Source organism: Bacidia gigantensis (genome assembly GCF_019456465.1).
Source record: "Bacidia gigantensis strain McMullin 20006 chromosome Unknown contig_180, whole genome shotgun sequence".
In the NCBI taxonomy this organism is placed as follows: Eukaryota; Fungi; Ascomycota; class Lecanoromycetes; order Lecanorales; family Ramalinaceae; genus Bacidia; species Bacidia gigantensis.
Genome location: NW_025408596.1, coordinates 3,311,254 through 3,327,523, shown reverse-complemented (window position 1 = coordinate 3,327,523; position 16,270 = coordinate 3,311,254). Strand labels below are relative to the sequence as shown.

Below are 16,270 nucleotides of genomic sequence, written 5' to 3'. Positions count from 1 at the left end.
AGCCAAACTTTCTAAACCCCGCAATCTCCGCCTCGTGATCGATGACGTCTATATTTAGCACCGCCTTACTCCAAACAGCGGAATGATTCCGAGGCTCTAATATAAAGTGCTTGGCACGGTGTACTCGACCATCCCCCTCTTCCCTCCCTCCCTCCCTCCCTCCCGGCCTTGCACAAGTATTCCCCCGCTACCTTTCATCCCCAGCGATGCCGAGGATACAGCTTGCTACGGAGCTTCCCACGATGGTCTGATTGTTGCTTTATCTTTTGGGAAGGGAGGAAGGGGAAAGGGGGGATGGGGCGGGGAAGCGGACGTTCATCTGCGATCGGTAGGTACTAATAAAGGAACTGGATGGGGAGGTTGTAGTGATGTCAGATGCGTGGCGTGGCGTGCGTTGGGCTGGGCTGGGCTGGGGCGGGGCGGACAGTGCGGGGCTGGTGGGGGTGAGAGGTGTAGGCGGTGAGATTAGGAGATCAGTAGGATGATTGACGTCCTGCGGGAAACGGTGGGGGGGTGAGGGTGAAGGGTGAGGATGAAGGATGAAGGATAGGCGGTAGGTGTGAAGAGGGAGATGTTGGCGGGGCGATCGTCTGGTGCAATGGGTTGGGGTGGAGGCAGGATTAAAGTGAGGCGTGAACTTCACCTGCACGGGGCTTCACTGTGCTAGTATTCACATTGTGAAGGCAGACGCTTGACAGATCCCCTTGTCTATAAATTGAGCGGCCTCCTCGTTGCTTTCTTCTTCTTTTCTTGCTTGTTCAGCTTTCCGTTGGGGAAGCCAGCTTCTGCTTATAAATATATAATTTACAAGCTTATGTGGCACGCTTACTGATGACGCTTCTTTGTCTATTGCACTCATGTTCTGACTTGGATCGTTTTCCGAAGCACTTCTCCGGTCAGACCTTATTCCAAATAAGACTACATAGACATCTTTCGGAGAGAGGAGCTTTGCCAAAGGCGGAACTAATCTGCTCTCACTTTACTGCAGACAGACAGAGTATATACACTGAATAGAGAAGACACTAACAAATCTGCGAGCAGATAGCAAAGACTCTTTTCAGCAAGCAGACTTCTGCAAAAGCCTTCTCATTAAGTGGATACTGCAAGGAGTAACACGCTGGATGTGTTTCTGCAAGGGGAACTCAGCTCCAACCTAAACAAAGGACGCTCTCGTCTTCTCTTAGACTGAGGCACAGCTCAAGCAGTCATCTCTACAGAGCTAAAACGTCGGAGAGCCCTCTTGCACAGGTTCGCAGTCTATCAGAGAGCGACTCACTCGACCGGAGCGAATCCGCACTACACCCGATTGAGATGGTATTGCTAAACGAACCCTGCACGTGTTGTTTCTGACTTTGATCCTGGCACTTTTCCTCGCGTCATAGGCGAAAGACGATCAGCAACATCACGTCTTGAAAGAGCTAGGAGACTACAAGCACTAAGAGCATATCAAGCGCACGTCTTCTGATCTAGGAGCGGGGGTCACTTTCTTTCGAGGCTTTCAATGAACCCGGGAGCTCTGGCAGGTCACAATCATCGAAGTTTCCCTTACTAGCGGGGACGAGAGAGACGCATGTGGTCTTTCGGACATTGTTCCTTCCGATCACCGTTTTTTCGAGGCCTTCATTGAACCCTGAATCCTCCAAAGCTCGAGCCATCGAGGCTTCGGCTACTGCTGCCATCAGAGGAAGCAAGAATGAGAGACCTGACGCGTCAAATCAACAATATTTCAGCCAAAACAGCTACAGTACCGCCTGTAATCCAAAGATTCTCTCCTCGACCGGCGAGTTCGTCGAAAATTTCAGCGACGAAGGAGATCTTTCAGGTCATACTCATTACCTACATCTGTGATCACGAAAGCTGAGTAAACAGACGCGTCATGTCCACTCAGCAGACTTGCGGCTGCAACAGTTCTAAGAGTATGAATGGCAAGAAGATTGAATCCTTATTCGTCGATCTTTCGAGTCTCTCAATGAATTCTAGACCTTGCTAGAGCAGGCTCGGTGGAGCTTCAACTATTGCTGGAGGTATCTAGAGGAAAAGGAACGGGAAAGTCCGGCGATAATACATACGTGGTTGTGGTTCTGAAGACTTCTCCAGTCTCCTGAAGACAATCTCCTTTGATCGAAAGAGCCCTCGAGGCTTTTACACATAAGTCATACGCATTTTCCACCTCAATAATGAGGCTATCTTACAAGAACCTTCCATTGTCACTGCGTCGGCCTCTGGACCAGCTTCGCACTACACCCGATGAATGTGAGATCTTCATGGGCGAAAGATGATCAGCAGAGTCGTATCATGGAATAAATGGGATTATATGATTACTGGGAGCACGTATAGATGTGCTGTGACCTGGGAATCAGTAGGCCCATCTTTTGAGACTTCCAATGAAATCCGAAGGATGCTAGCGCAGGCTTATTTTGGGAGACTCAGTGAAGTTTCGACCAGTGCTGAAGGCACAGAAAAGAGGAAGGACGAGACCAATTGGAGCCAACAAAATTATGCTAGGGGTATCACAGACCTTCCCAGTCCTCTGAAGAATCTCATTCTCGACCAGAAAAGTCCTCGAGGCTTTCAATGAATCCAGCGGGTCTTCTGTCGAAATTCGCTCACTAGTGCTGTCTACAAGCTGACGGAGAGGCATGGACTTGACCTAAAGTGAGAAGTCAAGCTACGTCGAGTGAGCAAAGCTCTATCTCGTATTCATCCTCGGACAGCTTTTTCTATGTGGAAGAAGAAGGAGAAGGAGAAGGAGAAGGAGAAGGAGAAGGAGAAGGAGAAGGAGAAGAAGAACAAGAACAAGAAGAAGAACAAGAAGAAGCAAAAGAAGAGAATGTGAAAAGAGAAACCTACACACACACCCGGGGCACTACTATCTCAAGTCCAGAGTATAAACTATCCCTATCGTGCTCAAGGGACTGACAAGTCTTTCACTCCTCCGCCCGCGTCTCATCCACCAGTACTACGAATCATAGCTTCCCTCAAGCCCCACCAGCACAAGATTACAGACAATCGAAAAAGCTTCCCTTACGTGACACCTACAGTCTTGAATGTATGGTGTGTTGAGTCTGACGGTCGTCCTTACGACATGTGACGCTGTGGTCATGACAAGAGAGGCATGAAACTAGGAAAAAGCAGTCTCTAGCCATGGTTAGACAAGGTTGAAATATCGTCAAACGCCTCAAATTACGCTTTGACATCCTTCCGGTTAGCAAGATTGTTCAAGAAGTTAGGAACATACAGAGTCTCAATATCTTATCCGATACGCCAAGGTCCTGTCAAGACGCTCGATATCTTACGGTCTTATCGTATCTAGGCTTCGATATCTCAGAAGTCTCTTGTTACTTCCGCCGAGTATTGACTTAGTCTCACAGCTGGGAAACCGATGAAGCATGGGGAAAAGGGAAATGACTGCACCTGACAGAATCGCAAATTCAATGGAACGCCCATATGCAGATTCATACTGTGGTTCAGATTAGTAGAGCTGGCTCACTATATTCCTCAAGAGTTCTCGATAATTAGGAACCCTACGGTTTCGTCTCTTGAAAAGTCTGAGACTCGAGAATCAGCTGTGACTTCTGTCTCCCGTACAACATCCGACTACACCTTCTTCTTCAACTGAAAGCGCGATCAGCGGCCCTTTTCAGAAGGACAATGAATACGTGTGGCACACGGTATTGAGCCAAAATGAACCAAGTCGCATGTTGGCTTCTTGTCCAATGGAAAACATTGCTCGCGGTCTCAAGTCTTAGGAAAATGTATGTACGGAAGATGCAGACCACCCAGGTGTGACACTCTTGCTACGCCCTAATCAATCCCATGGAGGTCTACCGAGAATCTGGTTGCTTCGTTTGTTACACTCTACGGCTCTGTCGACATCTCTAGCGACGTCGCAATCATTCGCTATGTGAAAGTCGAAACCTATTTAAAGACCCGATTTTTCGACGTGAACCACTCAGCAGCTCCAGTTGTATCTCTCGGTGCCATCCTAACGCATTCTATTCTCTTGCAGCGCCGAAGTCCAGCATAATGGCGACTGCAGCGCTTCTCCCCGTCGGCCTCTTCTTTCTTCTCCAAGACGCTGCAGAGTCTCTCACCACCACCTACACTCCATTTGTCGAGCTCTTGAAATATCAACCTGCTCAGATTATAACACCCTGTCAATCTTGTAGACGCTGATGGACCCTGAAGACTACAACATCATCGTTACCCTAGTATGAAGGCTGTTTTGGGGACATCAATGACCACCTTTTCGGCAAAGGCAAAGTAATGATAGCGTTGGACACGCCGTTTTCATTGTGTGCACTCTTCACTCGAGATACAAGGGCATCTTTGATCATGACGGCATTTTCCATTTGCTGCTTACAATGGGAAGCAGATAGTTTGGCTGGAGGAAGGGGGAAAGGACATGGAAGGCACCAAGAGCCCTGGAGCAACGATCCAGTCAAAATAAGATATCGGGAAAGTGGAAGGTCTAAAGGTCACTCTCAACGACATGTTTCATCCGAGCGGTAAGGCGAGAGATGACCAGTGCCTTCTCCAAGTCTGCCGCCGGTCGACGAAATTTGCGAGGCTTTCAATTAATCCATGGTCGTCTCTATGGGACCTGGTCCACAATTTAACGCTCGAATAGTACACGAGCAGGCGCGGGATATGGGCTCGACAAAATAGCGATCACATTTAAAGGAATAGACGGACATACCTGAGTTTCTCTCCAAGTTCTGCCCTTCTGAATTCTCACGTAAAGGTTGGGTTTCTGGTCCTATACCTGTGAATAGGAAGGTCCAAGGAAAAGAGCTAGGAACATACAAAGCCTCAGAAACATGTCTGCTACATCTGGACTCGTGGAAGATAACCAGGATAGTCGAAACCATGTCGTACCTATCTCTGACTTCTTCGACGCTCAAACATCATTTCAACCGAATACCACACATGATATTTGTAAACGGGAGGAGGAAAGACTTGGAAGCACAGAGGTCGCTGGGTCAACAAAGCGTTACAAAAGAGACCGAAATCTCGTCAAAGTAAATCGAGAGGTAGAATTAGGAAAACACGAAAAGCAAGACATGCGAGGGGTCACGGTGGAGGTTGTTGCTACAACGATTCAGGTAAAAGAGGTGGGGAACCGGGACATAGATACTGAGGTAGGAGCTATGCGGCATAGCATCGTCTTATGTGTGGAATAAATTGTACATATTGATACGGTCTATGGCTCCTACAGATCCATCCATGTATGTTCATCTTTCTCCTCCTCCTGTTTAGCTACATTTGATGAGGTTGAGAAATGACGGCAACCTGCAATCTCGGAACATGACGATCTTTGTCTCTGCAAGCAATGCAGCTTTCGGTACTTTCTGTTCAGTCGTAGCTACGTTTGCAGAACTTCGCCACGACCACTAATGAAGAAGCTTGCACCGCCATCAGGTTACAATTGAAGTAGGGTCACGAGGTGCGCAGGGGAGGTAAGCAAAGGCTGGCTGGCGAGGACTCGACGTCCATTACGCATACAACACAGTATTCCACTCAATCAAAGTACGGTTTGAGACAAATTGGGTGTGGCTGGCTGGTGGGGGGCGCATTGACCGACAATCGCTGCCTTGCCTCCAATCCGGTCACGGTCTTTGCAACAAGGTAGAGATGATATAGACTCAGCCTAATCTCGTGCCCACTGCGTGCATTATTCGACTTTGAGGTGCTAATCAGCATAAGGCCAAGCCAGGTCAGGTTGTTGCGATTTTTGTTTGTTTCGATGAAGACCCTCACGCAATGTTTTGACAACACGCACCCTCATCCATCATCGATACAGAGCGCATTGGTGAATGCGAAAAGGGGGCTGGTATTTGCAATCCAACAGCAGAGTACATTTACTGCGAGATTTATCTCCGGGATGTGGTGTGTGCCTGGTGGCAGTGGTATTGGCACCTTTTCCGTGTTGGTATGCTTTCTGCAGAATAACGGGATGACAAGCAGCGTGAGTTTCAGTGGGCTTCGCCACGATTGTTTCCGCCTGATGTTTGTCGAATGGAGGAATTGGTCGTCATCGAATGGGGTGAAACCGGGGATCTTGTTGGCGGGTGGTGTCCGACTGGCGCGGGCCGTGTGGAGGTGTTGGATGCCTTCAACTTGGCGTCAATATGGGCAATGACGGCTCATCATCCCAATTTGATGAAGTAAATCCAAGAACGAATCTCGTGTTGGTTCACTGATCACAGATCACAGATAAAACACGCCGGAACTCTGTCATCAGTACAGCCTTGATCCAACGCCGACCCACGGGCACGACGCCGTGGGAGATCTCCTGTTGGACGCCGGCGCACGTGCAATGTCCATCCAACGAACAATCCATATTCTAAAACTTGCATCGCCCATTGAAATGGATGGCAGCTCGTCTCATGACAATCCAACATGGGACCACATAGCTAAGTACGCCTCATAAAAGGGCATCGTCCACGCTCCATGTGCTTCTCCATAGCAAGCCTTTCCCATTGCCACACATTCGAGCCAAAATGCTCCTTTTTCAAACTTTCATCCTCCTTGGACTAGGTTCTTTGTCATTTGCTACTCTAGTACTTAAGGAGCTTGTCTTCCCAAGAGCCGACTCCGATCCCTGCAGCGTCGATCCAATCATACCCTACAGCGCCGACTGCTGGGACAAGAAGAACGTCGGCGATTACCTGCGAAATTGGGTGAAGACCACCAAGCACTGCGGTCCTGGTGACGATGTAGGAACTTGCTGCGGCACTGGATCCGATCCGAATGAGGCATGGTCGAAGTGCTTCCTGCGTCTGGCCCTGGCAAATTCAGACTTCACAGGCTGTAGTAAGATCAATCTAGATCTGTGCGATCTGGGAGGATTCACTCTGAAGGGGGACTATGCAAAGTCAGTCGAGGCACGTTACATCGTCAGGAACATTTGGAGTGAGTTACGCCCTATAAGCCCTAATATTTCGGGCATCAACATGCTCTCTTTGAATGCGTAAACACTGACACTTGCGACGTACAGTCATTCATAACTTCTTCTCGGAGTGGTATGTCGCCCTCCAATTCGCCACCGGTCTAGCCGCCCTTGATGTCCAAAACATCGTCAACGCCATCGACCCGCCGAGAACCAACAACGTGGCTCTGGGCAACCTCCTGGCCTCTCTATCCGCTGGACTCGCCACACTTCTTGGGCCTCTTGCCCCTGCAGTTGACAGCGGCGTGAAAGCAGCCGCCAATGCATTCGCCCAAGCCATAGGGCAGACCCCGGGCTTGGTCAAGAACTTCTTCCCAGCATCGGCAGAAAACGATCAAAACGTACAGATAGGCCAATTAGACAAAGCACTGAAAGACATCAATACAAACTTCGGAAAGACCTTCACAGATACGCTTTCGTCGCTCATGACCGACTCGGAAACCTTCGCCAACTTCGCAAATCACGGCACCTTCTCTGCCGACGCGGCCATCAGTCTACCCAAGGAGACAAAGGAGCTCTCAATCGGGCTGACGACCTTCATCGTCACAACAGCCATGGACATGAATGGATACACAGCCTGGTACGGACCGCTCTTCACCGACGGCCTCACAAACGACGCAGGCAGCATCTCTTCGACGTTCGGGTGCAGATATGGCGCCAACGACATCTGCGACTGCCCCAAGGGGCAGAAGTGCAAATTCGGCATCCATGAAGGCTGGGGCATGTGGTCCTCCCACAATACCCAACGACTCTTCTCGCCGCAGAAATACTTCGCCAAGCCAGCCGCGGGTCCCGCCTCCGCGGAACTCCTGAACGACATCGTCACTCAAGGGTGGGGACGACTGGACTTGATTTTTGACGGGGCGTATAATTGTGGCAAGGCGAACGGACCGGGCGGGAATAAGAACGCAGTGGTCAAGGCCAATCCGGATGGGAGCCTTGATTATAACTGCATTAGCCAGGTGAAGGCTGGTAATGGGTGTGCTACGAATGGGGGAGATAGTCCGTGGGGAAAGGTCAAGGATAATAAGGCTTGTACACCTTTTTATGCGGTGTATTGAATGCTCGTGTGGGATGAAGGGGGGATTAAAGAGTTGAGATTACTTTAATCTGCCTGCTGCACATTAAAATCTAGGGAAATAACCTTAGAAACAATGAACTCCTTCCTAAACGAGCCTATTGTAAACACGCAGACTGAGATACGTGTCGCTAGCGTGATTTTCACGCACAATACCCGGCGGCGGCACTATATCGAAAATGACACTCCGCCGCTGCCGATTCCTCTCTCAGCGAACGATACTATCTCTACTATATCAGAATGCTTGAGAAGCTCCCTCTTGAGCTGCGCCGAGAGGTGTACCGTCATCTCCTCGTCTCAACAAATGTGCAGCAGCCTCCAAATCGCTTCCTCAGCCGCCTATATCGGTTTGAAACCATGATCCTCGGCGCCAACAAGGCTATCTTTAACGAAGCATCACCAATTCTCTACCAGGAGAACACCTTTGTCACGATCTCTTGCAACCTAGGCCAAGTTTTCAAGGCGCTGAGAGATGCCGAGATTGCCCCTGTCTGCAGCAATGCAAGCCTTGTTAGCCGTTGCAAGAAGGGCGCTATGATCATCAGCATCAACTTTGAGTGGCCAGAGATACCAGATGAATTCTTCGCGAACCGCAATCCTGCCTTGTTTCATAGCTTCATTCTTGTAGCGCAGGATCTTGTGGCTTTTGCTCGTTTGTTGCAGACGCTGATACTGGTGGATATACGACGGATGGGTTGCTCAACGGTATATCACCCCTTTATGAGACAGATTCACTACAAATCTAGCGCTATTGTGCCTGCAAACAATGATTTAGGCGATATTGCTGACTCTTTCAATAGTATAACTTCCACCTTAGCCCCTATTCCGCAACTCTCCTCCCTCTGGAGCACCAGAAATCGCTACTAGAACCCTTCCGAGACCTCTACACGCAGCAAGACTGCCTCTCGTTCACCGGCGTCTCCCCCACCTACACCACCGATCTCAAAGCCACAATGGCACCTCCCGTCCGCTGGACCAGAGACCTAGCCTGGAGCCTCTACTCCCTCTACACCCACTTCGCCAGCGTCGGTGACGCAGCCCTCAAACTGGGCAAATACAGCAAAGCGAGCGAGAAATACGACGAGCACTCGCTCTACCACGAGTCCGTGGTGGAAAACAACCGGCGTCTCCGCCATCTCAACGACGAAGGCTTCGTCTCATCCTTCGACAATCTGTCCCGAACAAGCGAGCTGAACTTCATCCTCGCCGTGCTCAAAAGCACCACCGAGCCCGACGCGACCAGAACGAAGCGGGATGCCGTTAGAGCAGTGCTGGACTTCACGGGCGTGCGGACTATTGAGAATAACGAGCACAGCGACGAGACGAAGAGTCTGATGTACCACTACCGCGCGCTGGCGAAGTACCTTCGGCCCCTGCTCCCCCTCCCCTCCATCCATCCCCAGCCCCATCAACATGGTCATCCTCATCCCCATCACCACTCCCTCGCCACAACGCAAAAAATCCTCCACCTCCTCACCCAAGCGATCTACCTAGACGCCAGCAACGGACAAGCGACACGGGACCTGCTCAGTCTAAAACGCCGGGGCACTATCGACATTTCGCGACTAAACGACGAGCCAATCGAGGTTGAGGAACCGGAATGGGGGGTGTCGGAGACAGTGGAGGGGGAGCGCTGGTTGTTGAGACGATTGGGGTACAGGGGGGATTTGAGGGGGGGATTGTGGGGAGTAGAGAGGCGCATGGGGGGGAGATGGCGGAGTTGATGAGGGTGTGGGAGGGGATGGGAGGGCAGGGTGGTGGTGGTGGTGGGGGAGGGGGTGGTGGTGGGGGGGTTCTCTGGGTTGGGGCGAGAGATGGGAGGGTTACGCTTGGGAGGTGAGAGTGTGTTGCGCCCGTTGTGTGAGAGAAGAAAGAGGTGATGTCGTATGAGGCTGGGAGTGACGACAGTGCTTGTGGTGCGAAAAAAGCAGAAAAAGAGCCACGGGCGTGTGTGGGGACGTACTCGTATGTCGCATTCGGTGGGTAGATAGGGGCAAAACATCGCATGCCTGCCTGACTCGAATACATTGTGTTCTCAACACCCAGACACATCAATGCCTTTCTAAGCACAATCACAGAATCTACCGTCCTCGCCGTCGACGGTGTTCGATTCTCGTATTACGCAGTGTGGTAGGGCATCTACAGTCCACATCGCCATCCAGCCATCCAGCCAGCCATGTAGGAATCTTCCCCCTTCTTGTCCCAAAACACCGCACAAATGAATAGACGGAGAAAGTCCTGTAAAGCATGAAAATTGCATCACACAGACCGGACTGAATTATCCCAAATCAAAACTAAACTAAACTAAACTCAAACCATACACACAGATACAGAAGTCCAACCACACCAATCATTAAAACCCGAGATTTCCCCTTCCCATCCCTTCCCTTCCCATCTCCACCACCAAGCCAACAATCAATCAATCTACACACCTCCCTTACTCCTCTCAGCCCTCTCCCTCCCCTGCCTCGCCCGCTTCGCCTGTTTCTTCTCCAGCGCGCGTAGCTCTTTCTTCGTCAATGCTTTTTCCCCGGCGTTTCCCCCGGTTTGCTCCTTTGATTCGGAGGTGGTATTTTGCTTGCTCTTGCCTTTTTGTAAGGGTTGTAGCGTAATCGGCGTGGTGGATGGGGTGGAGGTGGTCTTTTCACCTTCGATCTGTGGTTCTTCTAATTCTTGCTTCTTTGCAATTTCTTCCTCCACCTCTTCGTCCCACGCGATGCGAGGTGACTCTATCTGCTTCGCTGGTTCAGGCTCGCTGGCCTTTTCATCTTCCTTTCCAGGAAGGGCGGGCTCGGTGGTCTTTCCATCAACTTCTGTCTTAGCTGGTGCTCCAGCGCTGGGCTCAGCTGCTACTTCAGCTGCGACTGCAAGTTCAGGTTCAGAAGCCGTAGTCTTTCTACCCTTCTTCTTATTCTTCTTGTTTTTCTTGGCCTTTTTAGACGGTGTCGCCTTGTCGGCCTGTTGCTTGCGTTCCTCCATTCCTTCAATGAGTGGAGCATAGCTCTCACCCTCGGAGTCACCGACCTTGCCAATCTTCTTGACTAGCGAAGGGTGCTTGTCAAGTCGGCCCTCTGCGTCATCCACCTCTGGAAATATTCCCAAACTCTTCTTGGTAGACGGTGAAGGCGAGCTAGGAGGTGAACTCAGCGGCGACGTACTCCCGGAACGAAATGCCACTTTCTCACCTCCAGCAAAGTCTATCTTTGGCGGAGACCTAGGGTCGAGCTGTGCGAAATCGGAGGAGGATGGAGGAGGCGAAGAGGGAGGTGTGACCGGAATGTGGTCGAATATCTTCTTGCTCATCTCCTTGCGCTTAGTGAGAGAGGCTACGATATTTTCCAGGGGCCACTTCTTGTGCAGGAGCCCCATAACAATTCCGCGCAGTCTACTACGCTCCTGCTCCGAGGGGAAAGTGGAGATCAATTGTCTGATCTCTTCACGGTGTCGCTCTACGAGCTTTGGGTCTGGTACTACAGTATCGCCAGTTTCAGTTGATGATGAGCTGGCGGACTGTGCTTCGCCAACATCTTGGGCTCCTTCATGAGGCTTCGCTTGCTCCTCATCTTCTACTTGCTTTGTTGAGTGAGCCTCTTGCTTTGATGCAGGAGCATCTTCACCGAGTATTGCGGGCTTGTCATTGTCGATGGTGCTTTTGGTCGTGGGTTGCTTAGACTCTTTGCCCAAATCCGTTGCGATGGCTTCGACGACCGCGTGTTGAGGTGCACTAGAATCAGGGACGGTGATTTGGACTTGTTCGGGCTCTGCATCTTCTATCAGAGCGTGCTGCGGTTGCTCCTCACTAGCATTCTCCGAGATATCTTCCAGCTCGATCAACGTCCCTCCTAAAGGTTCACATTGTACGATATGTCGGGTTGTATCGTCGTGTGTGCCTGTGCGGTTGATCTCGCTCTCCTCGACTTTCGACTCATGCCCGATGTCTTCCAAAATTGTCTGCTCTTTCTCATTAGCTTTTGCACCTGCAGATGCGTCATCAGCCTCTCCTTGAGTTTCGTCACCCTTCGGGATTGTCGCAGAATCCTTGATGACCTCATCATGGACAGCTTTATCTGCTGTCTGATAACCAAACGCAGTGAGATCAGCTTGAGCGTCATCGTCTTGATTATTACGGTCATTCTGGTCAGCATCATCGGCATTCGCTGCCGCATCACTCGTCGCATGACTGAGAGATGGAAACACGTGACCTAAGCCATCTTCATTGTCTTCGATTGGGACAAAGAAGCAGAACTCATTCGCTTGACTCAGCGGCTCCTGCGTATGTTCCATCGTCGATTCAATTGCAGATAGCGGTGCTTCTGGACCATGCTGTTCCTCAGCCTTGGCCTCGGTGTCACCCTGCTCCTCTTCCTGAGCCACAATCACATTCTCTTGAAGGGTATCCTTGTAGCCGGAGGATTCAATGGCTCCGTCTTCGGACTCCTGAGACATGAGTGGGAAGAAGATGTGACCAAGTCCCTCATCCTGATCCTTGATAGAAATGAACAGGTTGCCTGCATTAGCCTCGGCAAGCTGCTTGTTTACCCTATCCATTGTTTTTTGGTCCGGCTTCAGAGTAAACTTCTCTTCAAGGATGGTTCCACGCGACAAAGAAAGCAATGTCCGCTTCGTGGCTTTGTTGGTATCTTTCTTGGTCTTCGGAGGCTGTATTTGGGGTTTCTCGGTTTTCTTGCTCTCGTTCTCCTCCACCATCGAAGGCTTGTCCGGGCTGGCTTCGACGCTCTTATGAGCCTCGGTGTGAACCTCTTCTGGTAATTTTGCCTGTTGAGATAATGTGGTCTCGTCTTGGATCCCAGCGCCGATCATAGCAGCGTCGTCAGTGGTGGCGGGATCCTCTGGAGCCTCAGCGACTCCCTTCATCGTCACGTCCGTGTTATCCTCAGCTGGCTGCCCTGGAAGATTTACAATAGCATTTCGCTTTTGGTCTTCTGTACCAGCCAGGAGGATATGATTCAAGTTTTGCCCATCATCTTTGACTGGGACGAAGAAGTCTTCGGCTGAAATTTCTGCCAGGGAATTGTGATCTTCCTTCTTCTCATCTGTCTTGGATGAAACATCTCTATTTGTGGCACCCGAAAGATTCTCTGGTGTCTCTTGGTCAATCCTCGTTTGGTCGTGGGCAGAGTTTCGTTCGCTGTCGGAGATATCAGCATTTGCGAGACCATCATGATCGACAGCTGCATTGAAGACAGCTTGTGATGGCTCCGTAGTCGGCGTGACTACTTTTGTATCAGTAAGAGCATCCTCATCAGCCGCTTCCGTAGCTGTCTCCATGGGCTCGAACAGCTCGGACGGTGCCGGGCCTGACTTGGCTGTGAGGAGTTCTGTCTGCTCCGTAGGTTGGCCGATGTTGTTGAGCGAATTTCTCTCGTCGAATGCTTCGTTCTGACTGGGCTCGGAGCCTTCCTTTAAAGGCTGTTCTGTCATGTATTGCTCTTGTGGGGATGTATCGTTGTTCATCTCGATCTCGCGAGATGTCTCTTCCACGCTCGGTAGAGACTGTTCGAATGGTTGCTTTCCCTCAGGCGCTGGGCACGAAGGATCGGTATTTGCATTCTGATTCTTTGTAGGAATTTCAGTCGTGTTGACTGCATCGGGTTGAGGGATCATATCGACAGATTTTGTCGAACTCTCTGATGTGTCAGCCGTATGATCTTGGGAAGACTTTTTGTGTTGAGCCTGGGGTGAAGTATGAAAGTCTGAGCGGTCAGAAGATGAGTCGGTCTGCAGTAGTGCAGCATCGTCTTGATCGGTGTGCCCCGCGTTTTGTTCGTTGTCCAACCTAAGAACCTTGTTCGAGGTCTCAAGTGGTACATCCGTTTCTTCGTCCAATTGAAGGGCAGCTTCTGGGCAATCAACTTGTTGCTCCTTTGTGTCACCTAGTTCAATAAGCGGTTGATCATCTTTAATTGCCTTATTATCGTTGTGTATGACACTGTCAGTATCCACTGCCTCGGAAGTCGATTTTGGCCCTACTATATGGGCAAACGACACGCCAAGCTCCACCAAGCAAGGAAGGCATATCGACTTTGACTTTTCTGCTATTTGAGTTTGCTCCTAGCTAAGCATTAGCGGGTCATCTTTGCTGAGCTTTTGATATAGACTTACCTCTGTGAGAGGTTGAGGGGCTTGCAGCTCGAGGCTGAAAGGTGGATGATTCTCACAGTGATACTGATCAAAGTCTATTTCGGGCGCCATGCCCATCAGCTGTGGTGTTGCTGCTTCACATGTTGAAAGTTCCTGTACCAGTCAGCCTTTGCATCATCAAGATAGCAGCGGATGTTTTTACGTACTTCAGCTAGAGTCTCTCCCGAGAAGTCTCTACGAACAGCGGGTGGTTGTTCCATCTCTGAGGATGATGCAGAAGGATGGGGGTCCACGTGCGAAGTTGTGGATATCTGATGGGCGATATATTTCACACCTGTAATAACTGTCCAGATCGCGAGAACATAAAATCCCATGTCACATATTTGGGTAAAGAAGCTTATGAGGATGTTCGAGAGTTTTTGAAGGATGAGGAAAAGAAGTAGGACAACGATCGGGTTGAGAAGCTGAGTCTGCGGTTGTGTCATGTTAGCAGTCTTGCGTACGACGTGTTGAATGTGAGATGTCATGAAATGTTGTTCGTATCTGAAATGTGAGGATGTGAGATGATAGAGGGATATGACAAGAGAATTTTGGAGGCAAGAACAAAGAGGCAGGAATTTGTATATATATTTACCGTTAAGGTTAGCACCCGAATGTGTCGTCGATACACCTAGCAGGTGTCACCTTTATATGTGTTGAGCTTATGGACGTGACTGTGGCACCTTGCCACTGCGGTGCTATTTGTCAAGCAGAAAAGAGGGGGCTGGCAACAATGATGAAATGTGTCAAACATTACAAGGCAAATCGAATTGTTTCCAGCGGGAAATAGAGGCAAATCATCCGGCGTAGTCGCCTGCGACTGCCAGATTTGGTATAGGCCTGAAATGTCCTTCAGCCTTGCCTCATACCTGCCTCGTCATGTGATGAACACGAAGTTTGCGCCAAGGCAAATAGCATCACATATTCTGATACTCTATGGACGGACTCCTTCAACGTCAACAGCGCTAATCCTTTTCAGGACTTTCAATTGAGTGCAACGAGGAATCTACGTCTCAGCCTTAGCATAGCCTTGATCTGCTCATAATGCTAAATTTAACTTCACAAGTAGATGCCTTCAACGTGATTTTGGCCCAGTCTTGCCCGGTGTTTGCCTGATTTGAAAGGCAAGAACTTATCAGTTTTCTTCAATAACCTAGATTACACATCGCATCAAAGAAGAACTAAATGAATCAAGTCTGTTGGCATGCATCATCATCGCTTGACAGAAAATGTGGTCTTTGGATGGTAACTTTTGCCTAGGATGCACTCATACTTTGACATTCAATGACAACAGCGGAGGGAGAGAGATGCACGGTAGCTGAGGAAGGTCGTCGGCTCTGCCACATATGACTTAACAATTTCCTCCATCAAAAGTACAAATATCAATTCTACTGTAGGCGAGAGCCAATTTTGAAAGGCAGTCTTCCTTTACATGCTCACCAATCGTATTGCAGGTTACGAATTACTTCATGGACTAAGCACATACTTTGTTATACGCAGGTTCAAAGATGTCATCAATGAACGTCGAGTGCCGCGATACTGTGCTCGAGCTCATTGCCCTCTGCCATCTCATACCGCGCGGTTCCTCGAGGCAAGATCTCCCCCATCGAGACGTTTCGTTTCGAAGATGGCCGCGCTCAGAGACGAGTCCTGAATGCGGGTCATCGATTTATGGTGAGCTGGCGCTACAGACGCGAACCTGGAGAATGCAATCCGTAAAGACGTTGTTCTCGCAAGACAATGGATGGCAAGTGCTTCTCAGCCTCCATTTTCAGGGGTAGCCCACTAACTGTCTATGGACTAGCGTCTGATATTTCATTGGTCATTAAACTCAAAGCCAGTGTCTTAGTAAGCATGCATTTCTTGAGGCACGAGGTTGAAATTGCCTTTGTTCGGTGATGCGATTGTTCATTCTTCGTCGGAAAATATAGTCTGATATCGCCTGAGCATAGGGCGGCCCGCTGTTCACATTGCAAAGACTATCATTGACTTTTCAAGGTGATAGATTGTCTGATCTCTTCTCTTTCACAAGATTTCGAGGAGTTGAAGATGTCCCGGTCTTTGCAGACGTTCTCCGAGTGCCGTAGCAGCGATATGGT

General features: G+C 49.9%; 5 protein-coding genes across 5 annotated transcripts; 4 read left to right on the top strand and 1 right to left on the bottom strand.

The window, feature by feature from the left end:
- Positions 1–2,722: 2,722 nt before the first annotated feature.
- KY384_003932 (uncharacterized protein) lies at positions 2,723–3,619 on the top strand (the record flags this gene model as incomplete). The annotated part of the gene is made up of 2 exons (XM_044812441.1): positions 2,723–2,832; positions 3,472–3,619. The coding sequence occupies 2 exons, from the start codon at positions 2,723–2,725 to the stop codon at positions 3,617–3,619; spliced, it is 258 nt and encodes an 85-aa protein (XP_044671574.1).
- A 407-nt stretch (positions 3,620–4,026) lies between these two features.
- On the top strand, positions 4,027–5,183 carry KY384_003931 (uncharacterized protein; the record flags this gene model as incomplete). Its single annotated transcript, XM_044812440.1, has 2 exons — positions 4,027–4,113; positions 4,776–5,183. The coding sequence occupies 2 exons, from the start codon at positions 4,027–4,029 to the stop codon at positions 5,181–5,183; spliced, it is 495 nt and encodes a 164-aa protein (XP_044671573.1).
- Positions 5,184–6,503: 1,320 nt separating this feature from the next.
- Positions 6,504–8,013, top strand: KY384_003930 (uncharacterized protein; the record flags this gene model as incomplete). Its single annotated transcript, XM_044812439.1, has 2 exons — positions 6,504–6,915; positions 7,001–8,013. The coding sequence occupies 2 exons, from the start codon at positions 6,504–6,506 to the stop codon at positions 8,011–8,013; spliced, it is 1,425 nt and encodes a 474-aa protein (XP_044671572.1).
- A 257-nt stretch (positions 8,014–8,270) lies between these two features.
- KY384_003929 (uncharacterized protein) lies at positions 8,271–9,870 on the top strand (the record flags this gene model as incomplete). Its single annotated transcript, XM_044812438.1, is given in 4 exon segments — positions 8,271–8,682; positions 8,694–8,735; positions 8,910–9,359; positions 9,623–9,870. 4 exon segments carry the CDS (start codon positions 8,271–8,273, stop codon positions 9,868–9,870), a joined length of 1,152 nt encoding a protein of 383 aa, XP_044671571.1.
- Positions 9,871–10,454: 584 nt separating this feature from the next.
- KY384_003928 (uncharacterized protein) lies at positions 10,455–14,617 on the bottom strand (the record flags this gene model as incomplete). Its single annotated transcript, XM_044812437.1, has 3 exons — positions 10,455–14,102; positions 14,154–14,285; positions 14,339–14,617. 3 exons carry the CDS (start codon positions 14,615–14,617, stop codon positions 10,455–10,457), a joined length of 4,059 nt encoding a protein of 1,352 aa, XP_044671570.1.
- Positions 14,618–16,270: the final 1,653 nt, after the last annotated feature.